A 17140-nucleotide genomic window follows, 5' to 3' on the forward strand; every position below is an offset into this window, starting at 1 on the left:
CCAATCCTAAGCATAGCACAAAGATCGTGTAGTTCGTTTGCTAGAGCTTTTCCAATGTCAAGTATCTTTTCCTTTGACCATGAGATCGTGTAACTCCCGGATACCGTAGGAGTGCTTTGGGTGTATCAAACGTCACAACGTAACTGGGTGACTATAAAGGTGCATTACAGGTATCTCCGAAAGTGTCTGTTGGGTTGACACGGATCGAGACTGGGATTTGTCACTCCATATAACGGAGAGGTATCACTGGGCCCACTCGGTAATGCATCATCATTATGAGCTCAAGGTGACCAAGTGGTTGATCACGGGATCATGCATTACGGTACGAGTAAAGTGACTTGCCGGTAACGAGATTGAACAAGGTATTGGGATACCAACGATCGAGTCTCGGGCAAGTAACATACCGATTGACAAAGGGAATTGTATACGGGGTTGATTAATCCTCGACATCGTGGTTCATCCGATGAGATCATCGTGGAGCATGTGGGAGCCAACATGGGTATCCAGATCCCGCTGTTGGTTATTGACTGGAGAGTCGTCTCGGTCATGTCTGCTTGTCTCCCGAACCCGTAGGGTCTACACACTTAAGGTTCGGTGACGCTAGGGTTGTGAAGATATGTATATATGCAGTAACCCGAATATTGTTCGGAGTCCCGGATGAGATCCCGGACGTCACGAGGAGTTCCGGAATGGTGCGGAGGTAAAGAATTATATATAGGAAGTGCTGTTTCGGCCATCGGGACAAGTTTCGGGGTTATCGGTATTGTACCGGGACCACCGGAGGGGTCCCGGGGGCCCACCGGGTGGGGCCACCTGTCCCGGGGGGCCACATGGGCTGTAGGGGGTGCGCCTTGGCCTACATGGGCCAAGGGAACCAGCCCTACTTGGCCCATGCGCCTAGGGTTTCCATGGGGAGGAGTCCAAGTGGTGGAAGGCACCCCTGAGTGCCTTGGGGGGGAGGGAAACCTCCCCTGGCCGCCGCACCAAGGAGATTAGATCTCCTGGGCTGGCGCACCACCCCCCTTGGTCCTCCTATATATAGTTGAGGAGAGGGAGGACTTCATACCTCAGCCTTTGGTGCTTCCTCTCTCCCCGTTACGTCTCTCTCTCGTAGTATAGGCGAAGCCCTGCTACTGTGACGCCCTGCATCCACCACCACGTCGTCGTGCTGCTGGATCTTCATCAACCTCTCTTCCCCCCCTTGCTGGATCAAGAAAGGAGGAGACGTCATCCGTTCCGTACGTGTGTTGAACGCGGAGGCATCGTCCGTTCGGTGCTTGATCATCGGTGATTTGAATCACGTCGTGTTCGACTACATCATCCCCGTTCTTTGAACGCTTCCGCTCGCCATCTACAAGGTACGTAGATGCATCTAATCACTCGTTGCTAGATGAACTCCTAGATGGATCTTGGTGAAACCGTAGGAAATTTTTTGTTTTCTGCAACGTTCCCCAACAGTGGTATCAGAGCTAGGTCTATGCGTAGTTCTCTTGCACGAGTAGAACACAAAGTAGTTGTGGGCGTTGATTTTGTTCAATATGCTTGCCGTTACTAGTCTTATCTTGATTTGGCGGCATCGTTGGATGAAGCGGCCCGGACCGACCTTACACGTACTCTTACGTGAGACAGGTTCCACCGACTGACATGCACTAGTTGCATAAGGTGGCTAGCGGGTGTCTGTCTCTCCTACTTTAGTCGGATCGGATTCGATGAAAAGGGTCCTTATGAAGGGTAAATAGCAATTGGCATATCACGTTGTGGTCTTTGCGTAGGTAAGAAACGTTCTTGCTAGAAACCCATAGCAGCCACGTAAAACATGCAAACAACAATTAGAGAACGTCTAACTTGTTTTTGCAGGGTATGCTATGTGATGTGATATGGCCAAAGTTGTGATGAATGATGAATGATCTATATGTGATGTATGAGATGTTCATGCTATTGTAATAGGAATCACAACTTACATGTCGATGAGTATGACGGTGACAGGATGATCATGGAGCCCCAAGATGGAGATCAAAGGAGCTATGTGATATTGGCCATATCATGTCACTATTATTATTTGATTGCATGTGATGTTTATCATGTTTTGCATCTTGTTTGCTTAGAACGACGGTAGTAAATAAGATGATCCCTCATAATAATTTCAAGAAAGTGTTCCCCCTAACTGTGCACCGTTGCTACAGTTCGTCGTTTCGAAGCACCATGTGATGATCGGGTGTGATAGATCCTTACGTTCACATACAACGGGTGTAAGACAGATTTACACACGCAATACACTTAGGTTGACTTGACGAGCCTAGCATGTGCATAGACATGGCCTCGGAACACAGAAGACCGAAAGGTCGAGCATGAGTCGTATAGAAGATACGATCAACATGAAGATGTTCACCGACGTTGACTAGTCCGTGTCACGTGATGATCGGACACGGCCTAGCCAACTCGGATCATGTTATACTTAGATGACTAGAAGAGGGATGTCTATCTAAGTGGGAGTTCATTAATAATTTGATTAGATGAACTTAATTATCAAGAACTTAGTCTAAAATCTTTACAATATGTCTTGTAGATCAAATGGCCAACATTGTATTCAATTTCAACGCGTTCCTAGAGAAAACCAAGCTGAAAGACGATGGCAGCAACTATACGGACTGGGTCCGGAACCTGAGGATCATCCTCATAGCTGCCAAGAAAGATTATGTCCTACAAGCACCGCTAGGTGATCCACCCGTCCCACAGAACCAAGACGCTATGAACGCTTGGCAGACACGTACTGATGACTACTCCCTCGTTCAGTGCGGCATGCTTTACAGCCTAGAGCCGGGGCTCCAAAAGCGTTTTGAGAGACATGGAGCATATGAGATGTTCGAAGAGCTGAAAATGGTTTTCCAAGCTCATGCCCGGGTCGAGAGATATGAAGTCTCCGACAAATTCTTCAGCTGTAAGATGGAGGAAAATAGTTCTGTCAGTGAGCACATACTCACTATGTCTGGGTTACATAACCGCTTGACTCAGCTGGGAGTTAATCTCCCGGATGATGCGGTCATTGACAGAATCCTCCAGTCACTTCCACCAAGCTACAAGAGCTTTGTGATGAACTTCAATATGCAGGGGATGGAAAAGACCATTCCTGAAGTATTTGCAATGCTGAAATCAGCAGAGGTAGAAGTCAAGAAGGAACATCAAGTGTTGATGGTCAATAAAACCACTAAGTTCAAGAAGGGCAAGGGTAAAAAGAACTTTGAGAAGGACGGCAAGGAAGTTGCCGCGCCCGGCAAGCAAGCTGCTGGGAAGAAGAAGTCAAAGTATGGACCCAAGCCTGAGACGGAGTACTTTTATTGCAAAGGGAAGGGTCACTGGAAGCGGAACTGCCCCAAATACTTAGCGGACAAGAAGGCCGGCAAAACAAAAGGTATATGTGATATACATGTAATTGATGTGTACCTTACCAGTACTCGTAGTAACTCCTGGGTATTTGATACCGGTGCCGTTGCTCATATTTGTAACTCACAGCAGGAGCTGCAGAATAAACAGAGACTGGTAAAGGACGAGGTGACGATGCACGTCGGGAATGGTTCCAAGGTTGATGTGATCGCCGTCGGCACGCTACCTCTACATTTACCTACGGGATTAGTTATAAACCTCAATAATTGTTATTTCGTGCCAAGTTTGAGCATGAACATTGTATCGGGATCTCGTTTAATACGAGATGGCTACTCATTTAAATCTGAGAATAATGGTTGTTCTATTTATATGAGAGATATGTTTTATGGTCATGCTCCGATGGTCAATGGTTTATTCTTAATGAATCTCGAACGTAATATTACACATATTCATAGTGTGAATACCAAAAGATGTAAAGTTGATAACGACAGTCCCACATACTTGTGGCACTGCCGCCTTGGTCACATAGGTGTCAAACGCATGAAGAAGCTCCATGCAGATGGACTTTTGGAGTCTCTTGATTATGAATCATTTGACACGTGCGAACCATGCCTCATGGGTAAAATGACCAAGACTCCGTTCTCAGGAACAATGGAGCGAGCAACCAACTTATTGGAAATCATACATACTGATGTGTGCGGTCCAATGAGTGTTGAGGCTCGCGGTGGCTATCATTATGTTCTCACCCTCACTGATGACTTAAGTAGATATGGGTATGTCTACTTAATGAAACACAAGTCTGAAACCTTTGAAAAGTTCAAGGAATTTCAGAGTGAAGTTGAGAATCAACGTGACAGGAAAATCAAGTTTCTACGATCAGATCGTGGAGGAGAATACTTGAGTCACGAATTTGGCACACACTTAAGAAAATGTGGAATAGTTTCACAACTCACGCCGCCTGGAACACCTCAGCGTAATGGTGTGTCCGAACGTCGTAATCGCACTCTATTAGATATGGTGCGATCTATGATGTCTCTTACCGATTTGCCGTTATCTTTTTGGGGCTATGCTTTAGAGACTGCCGCATTCACTTTAAATAGGGCTCCGTCGAAATCCGTTGAGACGACACCGTTTGAATTATGGTTTGGGAAGAAACCTAAGCTGTCGTTTCTAAAAGTTTGGGGATGCGATGCTTATGTCAGGAAACTTCAACCTGAAAAGCTCGAACCCAAATCGGAAAAATGCGTCTTCATAGGATACCCTAAAGAAACCATTGGGTATATCTTCTACCTCAGATCCGAAGGCAAGATCTTTGTTGCCAAGAATGGATCCTTTCTGGAGAAAGAGTTTCTCTCGAAAGAAGTAAGTGGGAGGAAAGTAGAGCTTGATGAAGTATTACCTCTTGAATCGGAAAATGGCGCAACTCAAGAAAATGTTCCTGAGGTGCCTGCACCGACTAGAGAGGAAGTTAATGATAATGATCAAGATACTTCTGATCAAGCTCCTACTGAGATTCGAAGGTCCAAAAGGACACGTTCCGCGCCAGAGTGGTACGGCAACCCTGTCTTGGAAATCATGTTGTTAGACAACGGTGAACCTTCGAACTATGAAGAAGCGGTGGCGGGCCCGGATTCCGACAAATGGCTAGAAGCCATGAAATCCGAGATAGGATCCATGTATGAAAACGAAGTATGGACTTTGACTGACTTGCCCGTTGAACGGCGAGCCATAGAAAATAAATGGATCTTTAAGAAGAAGACAAACGCGGATGGTAATGTAACCATCTATAAAGCTCGGCTTGTCGCTAAGGGTTATCGACAAGTTCAAGGGGTTGACTACGATGAGACTTTCTCACCGGTAGCGAAGCTGAAGTCCGTCCGAATCATGTTAGCGATTGCCGCATTCTATGATTATGAGATATGGCAAATGGACGTCAAAACGGCATTCCTTAATGGTTTCCTTAAGGAGGAATTGTATATGATGCAGCCGGAAGGTTTTGTCGATCCTAAGAATGCTGACAAAGTATGCAAGCTCCAACGCTCGATTTATGGGCTGGTGCAAGCATCTCGGAGTTGGAACATTCGCTTTGATGAGATGATCAAAGCGTTTGGGTTCACGCAGACTTATGGAGAAGCCTGCGTTTACAAGAAAGTGAGTGGGAGCTCTGTAGCATTTCTCATACTATATGTAGATGACATACTTTTGATGGAAAATGATATAGAACTCTTGGACAACATCAAGGCCTACTTGAATAAGAGTTTTTCAATGAAGGACCTTGGAGAAGCTGCTTATATATTAGGCATCAAGATCTATAGAGATAGATCAAGACGCCTCATAGGTCTTTCACAAAGCACATACCTTGATAAGATTTTGAAGAAGTTCAAAATGGATCAGTCCAAGAAGGGGTTCTTGCCTGTGTTACAAGGTATGAAATTGAGCTCAGCTCAATGTCCGACCACGGCAGAAGATATAGAAGAGATGAGCGTCATCCCCTATGCATCAGCCATAGGTTCTATTATGTATGCCATGCTGTGTACCAGACCTGATGTAAAACTTGCCGTAAGTTTGGTAGGAAGGTACCAAAGTAATCCCGGCAAGGAATACTGGACAGCGGTCAAGGATATCCTGAAGTACCTGAAAAGGACTAAGGAAATGTTTCTCGTTTATGGAGGTGACGAAGAGCTCGTCATAAAGGGTTACGTCGACGCTAGCTTCGACACAGATCTGGATGACTCTAAGTCACAAACCGGATACGTGTATATGTTGAATGGTGGAGCAGTGAGCTGGTGCAGCTGCAAACAGAGCGTCGTGGCGGGATCTACATGTGAAGCGGAGTACATGGCAGCCTCGGAGGCAGCACATGAAGCAATATGGGTGAAGGAGTTCATCACCGACCTAGGAGTCATACCCAATGCGTCGGGGCCAATCAAACTTTTTTGTGACAACACTGGAGCTATTTCACTTGCCAAGGAGCCCAGGTTTCACAAGAAGACAAGGCACATCAAGCGTCGCTTCAACTCCATTCGTGAAAATGTTCAAGATGGAGACATAGAGATTTGTAAAGTACATACGGACCTGAATATAGCAGATCCGTTGACTAAACCTCTCCCTAGGGCAAAACATGATCAACACCAGAATTCCATGGGTGTTCGATTCATCACAATGTAACTAGATTATTGACTCTAGTGCAAGTGGGAGACTGTTGGAAATATGCCCTAGAGGCAATAATAAAAGCATTATTATTATATTTCTTTGTTCATGATAATTGTCTTTATTCATGCTATAACTGTATTATCCGGAAATCGTAATACACGTGTGAATACATAGACCATAATATGTCCCTAGTAAGCCTCTAGTCGACTAGCTCGTTGATCAACAGATAGTCATGATTTCCTGGCTATGGACATTGGATGTCATTGATAACGAGATCACATCATTAGGAGAATGATGTGATGGACAAGACCCAATCCTAAGCATAGCACAAAGATCGTGTAGTTCGTTTTCTAGAGCTTTTCCAATGTCAAGTATCTTTTCCTTTGACCATGAGATCGTGTAACTCCCGGATACCGTAGGAGTGCTTTGGGTGTATCAAACGTCACAACGTAACTGGGTGACTATAAAGGTGCATTACAGGTATCTCCGAAAGTGTCTGTTGGGTTGACACGGATCGAGACTGGGATTTGTCACTCCATATAACGGAGAGGTATCACTGGGCCCACTCGGTAATGCATCATCATTATGAGCTCAAGGTGACCAAGTGGTTGATCACGGGATCATGCATTACGGTACGAGTAAAGTGACTTGCCGGTAACGAGATTGAACAAGGTATTGGGATACCAACGATCGAGTCTCGGGCAAGTAACATACCGATTGACAAAGGGAATTGTATACGGGGTTGATTAATCCTCGACATCGTGGTTCATCCGATGAGATCATCGTGGAGCATGTGGGAGCCAACATGGGTATCCAGATCCCGCTGTTGGTTATTGACTGGAGAGTCGTCTCGGTCATGTCTGCTTGTCTCCCGAACCCGTAGGGTCTACACACTTAAGGTTCGGTGACGCTAGGGTTGTGAAGATATGTATATATGCAGTAACCCGAATATTGTTCGGAGTCCCGGATGAGATCCCGGACGTCACGAGGAGTTCCGGAATGGTGCGGAGGTAAAGAATTATATATAGGAAGTGCTGTTTCGGCCATCGGGACAAGTTTCGGGGTTATCGGTATTGTACCGGGACCACCGGAGGGGTCCCGGGGGCCCACCGGGTGGGGCCACCTATCCCGGGGGGCCACATGGGCTGTAGGGGGTGCGCCTTGGCCTACATGGGCCAAGGGAACCAGCCCTACTTGGCCCATGCGCCTAGGGTTTCCATGGGGAGGAGTCCAAGTGGTGGAAGGCACCCCTGAGTGCCTTGGGGGGGAGGGAAACATCCCCTGGCCGCCGCACCAAGGAGATTAGATCTCCTGGGCTGGCGCACCACCCCCCCTTGGTCCTCCTATATATAGTTGAGGAGAGGGAGGACTTCATACCTCAGCCTTTGGTGCTTCCTCTCTCCCCGTTACGTCTCTCTCTCGTAGTATAGGCGAAGCCCTGCTACTGTGACGCCCTGCATCCACCACCACGCCGTCGTGCTGCTGGATCTTCATCAACCTCTCTTCCCCCCCTTGCTGGATCAAGAAAGGAGGAGACGTCATCCGTTCCGTACGTGTGTTGAACGCGGAGGCATCGTCCGTTCGATGCTTGATCATCGGTGATTTGAATCACGTCGTGTTCGACTACATCATCCCCGTTCTTTGAACGCTTCCGCTCGCCATCTACAAGGTACGTAGATGCATCTAATCACTCGTTGCTAGATGAACTCCTAGATGGATCTTGGTGAAACCGTAGGAAATTTTTTGTTTTCTGCAACGTTCCCCAACAAGGTGCTCATCAACCTTCCGAACTGGACGCCTCCGCCTCCTCCTCCTCCTCCTCCGGCGAGTCAGGGCACTCCGCCTCCTCCACCGCCTCCTCCTCCGGCGAGTGACGATCAGGGCCCTCGGCCGGCTCCTTCTCCGGCGCGTGGCGGCACTCCGCCTACGCCGACGCGCTCGAGCAGCCAGCCTCCTCCTTCTCCGCCTCGTCAGCAAGGGCGGAAGAGACCTGCCGCCGCTCCAGCTGCTCCGGCGCGTCGTAGTCCTTCTCCTCCGCCTCGTAAGCAAGTAAAGAAGACAAACGCTCCGTCTGCTCGGTCGGCGTCTAGCAGTACAACCAGAGGCGGGAGGACATACAGATTCGGTCCTTCTCTGAAGACTCCAGAGAAGTTACCATATGAGAGGACCCCGGAGGAGAACACCGGGATCGCGCGAACCGAAGTGGATGACTGGTTTCAAGGGTTGAGAGCAAAGAGACATCCACCTCCGGAGGATAAGGTAGATCCGGTGAAAGTGAAGCGCACTTTGGCTGCCCTGGCAAAACCACCCAAGTCTCCGCCGAAAGGCTACTATGAGCGCATTATTGCAAAGACATGGGCCGAAGCGGAGCGGTCGGGAAGTACAGTCAGTGATCAAAGGCTGAAAGAACGACGAGCAGCTGGGAAACAAATTGCCCAGCTCGGCGAACAAGCGAAGCAATCGTGCCCCCCCCTCAAGGTGCCTAGCGACATCGTCGATCCGAGGATGGTGCCCGGTTATGGCAATGTTCACGATTACCTGTCCGACGATGTACATTATGATACCATGGAGGTGCAGATACACAGATACGAGTACGGGAAGCCTCTCGTCAAAGATGAAAAATCTTTAACAACGATGATGCGAAGATTACATGATTGGTACTTGAAAATCTGCAGAGAGTCTGGGGGAGGAGTACTTTGTATGCGAGAGTTAAACCGGAGCATGACCTCGTGGAAATTGAACTGTTGCCTATTCCATTTGAGGAGTTCTATCAGTTTTTCAATCAATCGGCCCTCAATAAAACAACGATCACCTGCTACTGTCTGTAAGTACTACTACTTCTGTCATTAAGTCTCTCTATATAGCTCATCTCTTTCATTGCATGTATTTATAATTATCCTCACTATATTATGCAGAATGAAGATCGCCGAATTGAAGAAAAGACAAATCGGTGATATTAGGTTCGTTAACACATATCTCATAGATGCAACTGAGGTTCAACATCGTCCCGGAGATACCGAGGCCAACTTGCTACGATCATTCAAAAAAAATGAAAACAAAGATATAATACTCTTTTCTTACAACTTCAAGTGAGTGTTACTGTCTTGTGCATATTCGGTTTCCCTTATATATTAGTCCAGGTTATAGTAATGTAATTGATGAGTTATGCATGCGTGCGCAGTTTCCACTATATTCTCCTAGAGATTAGGCTTGAGCAGGGAGTAGTAACCGTCTTGGACTCTAAACGAAAAGATCCCCAAGAGTATGCGGACATGACTGAAATCCTCAAGAAGTAAGTTAAATCGATCATTATCCACCATATCAGCAACTTTGTTCATTTCCTGATATCAAGTAATTGTTTTCTTTGTCCGGCAGGGTTTGGAGAAAATTCACCAGAAAAGTTCCGGGACTGCCGAAGGAGCTGGAATTTAGACACCCGAAAGTAAGTACTATAGTAGCATGTTCCGCGCATCTCCTAGTGATTCAAGCGCTAGTTTCATCAATACCATTTAGCATTCTTGCTTATCAGTTTGATTGACCTCTATTTCTTGTAAAGTGGTTGTGGCAGGAATAAGGGAATGATTTCTGTGGATACTACGTCTGCGAGTCCATCCGCCACACGACATGTGAGCGGGGCGGGTACTCTGACGAACAATATGAAGTATGTAAATAACAACATTCACAATTTTATTTTATTACCATCATTTGTATTGAGTTTCATTCATTCATATATATATGTATTGACCCCCTTCTTCAAATTAGATGTTTCGAAAGCGGGATGAACTCCTAGCACCAGCTCGCATGCGAGCAATTCAAGAGGAATTGGCGGCATTCTTTCTTGACCACGTGATCGCTGAAGACGGAGAATACTATGTGGACCATGAGTCCGTATGATTATATTTGTAAGAGATAATTATTGTATATATGTAGCCGGTAGTGTCGGATAGATATACGAGAACTTGTTGTTCGACCAATCTCTCGGAGAAGGAGAGGTGGTCGATATCACTTCTCTCTGTATGCATATATGTTCATGACGATCTTCTGTTTCCTTCGTTTGCTTACTAGCTAACTAGCGTGTCTAGTCCTTTCTATACGTATGTATAGTACGTGGCGTTGACCAAGCACGGACGTAAGAGAGGACACTTCTCTCTATTAATTATAGCTAGCTAACATAATATATGAAACACCTAAATTAACCCCCCAAAACCCCCAAACCCCCCCCCCCTTCAAAAAAAACAAAAACCCCAGCCACAGAAATGCTGACACGTGGATGCCTATTGGTCCCGGTTGGTGCCACCAACCGGGACCAAAGGGTCTCCTGCCTGGACTCTGCGCACTGCCCACGTGGAGGCCCATCAGTCCCGGTTCTGGATTGAACCGGGACTAAAGGGACAGGGCATTAGTACCGACACTTTAGTCCCGGTTCAGGAACCGGGACTATAGGCCCTTTTTCTATCAGTGATTAATAACATTGCATGCAATGAACTTACCATTGCATGTCGTGTTTGGTAGTCTCGAGTCATTGAAAGCATACACACCCCACATCTCTTATTGGTTGGTTCCTTTCTTTTATTTATGTCAAGAAACAAGAAACGAGATGAGAGTTAATGCACCGCGCCTAAGTGTTTTGGGATTATTTGGTTTTCATAAGGCTATTTACAGTGAGGAGCATCATATACTAGTATCATGCATGTATGATACTACATCTCTCTCAGTTTACAGGGCGTGCGCGTGCCCCTAGGTCGTCAATTTGGCCAACCTAATACAAGTCATATATTACAAAAAATATACCAATATAAACTTCAGATGTTTTATTTTCAAACCGTATAATTTTTATGTTATGTAGTTTATATTAAGGTGATAAAATTGGCAACCTAGGTATACGCGTAGGACTTGTAAACTGAAACGGAGGTAGTACTACCTTCATAGTGCATAGTATCATAAATGATCTTATTTATTTCATGCATAACACAAAATAGCATAGCATTTAATATGATACAGTATCTACCTATGTTACTAACCCTCTCTCTCTTCTTTAATTCTCGGCCTATTCCCAAGTGCATGATACTAAGATACCACCACTATGTTCAGCCTAAGATGACTTGTACACCTAGATAGAGGGAGTAAGGGGTAGAATGTGTTACATATGAGCAGTTTCTAATTATGTTTAATAAAAGAAAAAACAGATAGAAGATGATCAACATAGTTTACATGATATTTGAACAAGAGAAGTTTTTTTTAACACGGTATAGACACAGACGCTCATACATACGCATATACACTCACTCTTATAAACGCACAGACGCACACTCTATCCCTATAAGCACCTACGAGAGATTGAGCCGGCACATCATCTTGAGTTTGACGCCATCGTAGTCAACGGGAACGTCTCCTCCCACTGAACACACATCGTCAGAAGGCCTAAAATAAAATCAGAAAAATGCGAGCACCAATGTTAAGTCTAGGACTTGAACTTTGGTGAGATTTGTATATCACTATCCTCATAACCATCCGACCATAGATTGGTTCGCTCGAACAAGAGAAGTTAGTAAGCAAAACAGAAATGCTATTCAACGGGAATGGTAAACATGGCATGTCCAGATCAAATGCTAATGTAGTAAGGAACCGGAAGTAATCCTTAATGGTAAGGGGAAATAATGTATGACGTGGCGGATGAAGAAGCGTTCGCAGTCAATGCATCGCCGACGGTTGACATGGCGTGGGGGGATGGGGAGTCGTGTCGGGGAAGTAGTCTCCGTTGTATGCCGCAATGTCGGTCGCACGAGAGCTCTCCCCAAAGATCATGATCTCCTCTCTCTTATGCATGATCACAATAGATGGGGTACCGGAGTCCTGTTGTTCCACATCGTGGTGCATGGAAGTGGAATGGGAAAGATGCGTGGCGCAAAGATCTGGAACTGAAGGATGGTCTCATGTACATTTCTATGTGGCATCATGTATTGGCAGAGGAGCAACCTCTAATAGGCTCTAACGAGTCGGAGATGAAGAGTCTACAAATGTTCGGTTTCATCTTCTACTAGTGCAAAATAATGTTTTCAATCATGTCACGCACGACAAGAGGAGTGACACACATGTGACATAGGTCATAGTCCAGCTTATTCACGAAACACAAAGCGCGTCAGGCAAGGTGATGTCATGCAAATGCATAGAGTTTAGTTGTAGTTTTTTTTTTAAGTAAGAGTATTGATCCCACAAAGAGGTGAGCAAATGGTATTTTACCCCTTATGGAGGATTATCTGAATTTGCTTGCAAGTTATTTTGTGTGTGTGTGTGCGCGCGCGCGTGTGTGTGCGTGTGCGTGTGTGTGTGTGTGTGTGTGCGTGTGTGTGTGTGTGTGTGCGTGTGTGTGTGTGTGTGTGTGTGTGTGAAAGCAAGAATTAAAGTGCACAAGAATAAGAGAGTAATGATAATGATAAAAACTCCAGTAGGGCTAAAAGGCGTTCTATGGAGTCTGTATTCACCACTTGTATTTATTATACTTAATTGTGTAGAAGCACAACCTTTGGTTCAAATACGTGATCCATGTTATATATGTATTGTGTGGGGAGAGCCAATAAAAAGATACGTGCATATTACCGCAGTTATGTATCATGCACACCATCACTGTCACTCCAATGCATATCGGCAAAGTACAATGGTGATTGGGGGTCTCTTCAACGATGTGGAATAAAACACACGAGTCTCCGTTGTTCCCTTACCAATGATTCAGTAAGGAGAAAGATAGTTTTCGTCATTGTTGTACCTCTAACCCCACATCACAAAGATAATAATATCCGTCAAGTCCCGATGGGCCAAATATTGTGCAATCGGTGTTCGCACAATATCATGAAGAACATTAACACAATTATATAATAAAGATTGTATATATTATCGTCATTAGGATCATATAAATGCTAGTGCTCCCATGTGTCCACAAGAACTGGTGAATTACTCTGACATAGAGGCACAAGACATCGTCGAGGTGTCCATGGCAATGGAAGATGAATTGTTAATGTAACACATGTATAAATTTAGACCAGGGTTTGGGATTACAAGAAGATGAATGAGGGATATTCAATGTCAAGTATGTGGATGATGTTGTTGATGATGATGGTTGATGTTGTGGCCTCGGTGGTCGAAGCTTTGGCGAGGTGGTGCCCTTCTGCTGATTCGCACTTCGGATTCCTTTTGGAGATGAGGTTTTCTGCTTCTATTCTGTGGTCAGTGATCTCTATGTTGGTCATGTCTGAGATCCGATTGCACGGGGTGGAAGTACTCCACCAGGGAGAGGTGGCACCATGCAGTACGATCGCTGGTATGAGCAGTCGCGCTCGCACTGTGCGTCATCTTCTCTCCTAGATAGCTGGACGCGGCTAGTTTTCCTCCCACCTTCTGGTCTCATCGTATAGAAAGTCTTAATTATGTCTAATCAGCATATTTTCCAAACCAAAAATTGATGTTTTACATTTAGTGCTCAAAATATCACAAGATCTTGATGAAATCAAGCAAAAGGGCAAGCAACCATGATAAAGTACAGAAAATTATGTGGTTATTGAGGCCAAGTTCTGACCCCAAGTGCGGTTGAGCCTCGCCCTGATCTAGCGTTGTTCCTTTGGTGTGTTGTCGTGCTCATGGATGATTGCTTTGACGATGCTACCAGTGTTTCTTTTTTGTCTTCAGAATGTTGTTATCTGTGTCATAAGCACTGTGTATCCGCCATCTTATTTTCTTGCTTGTTGTAAGTGTGCTCGATGTAATTACTAATTGGTTAATGACTTTGTTAATTCAAGGTCGGCTCTCCTTAAACTTTTGCTCTGAAAAAAAGGAAAATTTAACAAAGAGAGAATGTCGGACGAGTACTTAGGGAGCAAATTTGAAGGACATGATTGGATGACATCGGACAGGCCGGATGTCCGCGGGCAATTGGTGGCGTCCGTTTGGTGATCGCTCGGGAAAATGAGCGTACTTGGTTGATTCATACTCCCTCCGTTCTGAATTACTTGTCACAGGTATGGATGTATCTAAATGTATTTTAGTTCTAGATACATCCATTTCTGCGACAAGTAATTTGAAACGGATGGAGTATATAGGAACCTCTCATTACAAAAAATCACACCGATATTACAAACCTTGTAAAAAAAACTGACCCATCACCCGTACATTTGCCTGACACACATACTTATCCCTCACAACTGTTATTCTGAATGATAGAAGATCAAGCTAAACCGTGACATAAATAGCAACGTCGCTCACTCACTGACAGCAACAAGCTATGAAATTTCACTGCTAGGCCGGACGGTGGCAGATCGAAGTCAATGGTGTCCGTGGTATCCACCACCGCCGCCGCCATAGGTGGGCGTGGGAGGGACGGGGTGGTAGTCGGGGTGGGGCTGCGGCTTGGGCTCCGGCTTGGGCACGGGGCCGTAGTCAGGGTGGGGCTCCGGCTTGGGCTCCGGCTTCGGTGGCACGGGCTTCTTGTGGTGGAAGTGCTCGATGATGTGCTTCTTGATCGGCCCGCACAGGGTCGCTGACGTGCACTCTGGCGATGCCGCCGCGTCTGTCTTGGCGCCGGCGACCACACCAAAGGTGGTGGTGCCCTCAGACACCGGCACGATCTTAGATGGCTCCTGGCTGGAACACGGTGCGTTGGAGGCGGTGCTGTGGAGCTGCGCGACGCAGTCGGCGCCGTGGAGGTCGGCGGCCAGGGGAACGCTGAAGGCTCCGGTGCCGTCGAGGCCGCCCACCGCCTTGCTCTCATAGTCGCCGTGGAGATTCTTACACTTGATCGCCACCTGGAGACCTGAGGTACGTTGATGGCAATAGGAGTAGGACAACCATGAGCTGGTCTCCATCGTCTATGCATTGACATTTATATAGTACTACTACCACTGAGCTTCAAGCTAGCTTACCTTTGAAGGCCTCCTCGGCCTTGATGTTCTTCCTGGTGCAGTCGGCGCACTTGGCCAGACCGACGACGACGGACGCCGCCTCAGCGTTGGCGACGGCGATCGCCAGCAGGAGGCCGAGGACGAGCGCTCTCGGAGCTGCCATGTCTGAACCTCTACCACTCGCTTGCCTGTGAAGTAGCTGGTCGATGAGTGGATGGATGAATGGAACAGGCGACGCATGGCTTATATAGGCCTCGGCATTGATCGATACAGCTTGATGGATGATCTGGCTGCATGCATGCTCGAAGCTCCACGGGTGGTGGTGGGCGGCGAAGTGATGCGTGACAAGGAGAGGCCGGCTAACTCGCCGAAATTTCAGATGGCGAAGTTAATACGGTGATGGACTTGGTAGGCACCACACGCAGACGCAGGCACCGTGTCTCGCGGCATGCACTTGCGCGCGCGTACATCCACGGCATGCAGCGTGAGTTAGAAGCAGTAGTATCCTATTGGTGCTCTGTGGTACATCTGGTGTTGGATCGACATCAGAATGGCTGTAAAGTGCATGTCCGTTTCGGGGAGTAGTGTGAGTGGTACTTTGTTGTTCATAATTGGAAAGACGGTAGGAGTACTCCAAACGGACTGCTGTTGGATGGATCCACCGATCCACGGTTTCTTCTCAACCCACACTAGCATACCCCATGCGTCCGCATTCACGCAACGTCTACTGTAAACTACTCCCTCCGTTCCTTTCTAGAGATTTCAACAACTGACTACATACGGAGCAAAATAAGTAAATCTACACTCTAAAACATACGAATGTAGACATGTTTTAGAGTAGACATGTATGTAGACATGTATGTAGCCATCTCAAATGGACTACAATATACAAATGTATGTAGACATGTTTTAGAATGTAGATTCACTCATTTTGCTCCGTATGTAGTTACTTGTTGAAATCTCTAGAAAGATAATTATTTGGGAACGGAGGGAGTAACTGGAGCCGTGGAGCATCGGTGTTGATGGAATCACCCATGAGTTTCGGTACAACCGTCCAACCAACGGTTGATTCTTCCGTAAACGTAAATTTGGATTTGGGCTTTGCGCGAAAATGTCTCTTCTAAATTCCTCAAAAATAGCTATTTCCACATGTTGAAAATTTTATTCAAGTGCGTGAGTATTGGGTTTGGGTGTGGCTAGATCTCAGTTGACTGAGACTTAACCCATAACATATAATAAAGAAAAGAGAAATAACTGCAAAGAAAAGGTGCACGGATCTCAATGTAAGATGTCACGGGTACAGCATCGACTGAGACACACTACTAGAAAAAGGCTATAGATGAAATTAACACTAATGGCGCACCAAAGAAGTGGTGCGTCACTACTATATACTAATGGCGCACCATGTGGTGATGTGCCATTAGTGTGGAAGACATTAATGGCGCACCAGACACAAGGTGCACCACTAGGAACATTTTTTTTCATTTTTCCAAACATACTAATGGCGCATCCAGGCAAAGTGCGCCATTAGTATTTCTAACTAGTAATGGCGCATCAGCCACAGAGTGCGCCATTAGTTGTTTTGAAAAAAAATAAAAAAAATTTGTTAGTAATGCCGAGCTCCACCTCCCCTCGCCCCTTCGCCCCCCTTCCCTCGCCCCGTCGCCCCCCTTCCCTCGCCGCCCCCTTGCCCCACCTCCCCTCGCCCCGTCGACGCC

General features: G+C 46.3%; 1 protein-coding gene across 1 annotated transcript; it reads right to left on the bottom strand.

Moving 5' to 3' along the window:
* Positions 1-14617: 14617 nt before the first annotated feature.
* On the bottom strand, positions 14618-15652 carry LOC125535331 (proline-rich protein 4). Its single transcript, XM_048698385.2, has 2 exons — positions 15444-15652; positions 14618-15334 (listed from the first exon to the last, which is right to left on the bottom strand). The coding sequence occupies exons 1-2, from the start codon at positions 15583-15585 to the stop codon at positions 14847-14849; spliced, it is 630 nt and encodes a 209-aa protein (XP_048554342.2). The 5' UTR covers positions 15586-15652; the 3' UTR covers positions 14618-14846.
* Between the last annotated feature and the right edge of the window lie 1488 nt (positions 15653-17140).

The sequence above is a fragment of the Triticum urartu genome, chromosome 2A, assembly GCF_056163025.1.
Source record: "Triticum urartu cultivar PI428250 chromosome 2A, HENAU_Tu73, whole genome shotgun sequence".
Lineage (NCBI taxonomy): Eukaryota > Viridiplantae > Streptophyta > Magnoliopsida > Poales > Poaceae > Triticum > Triticum urartu.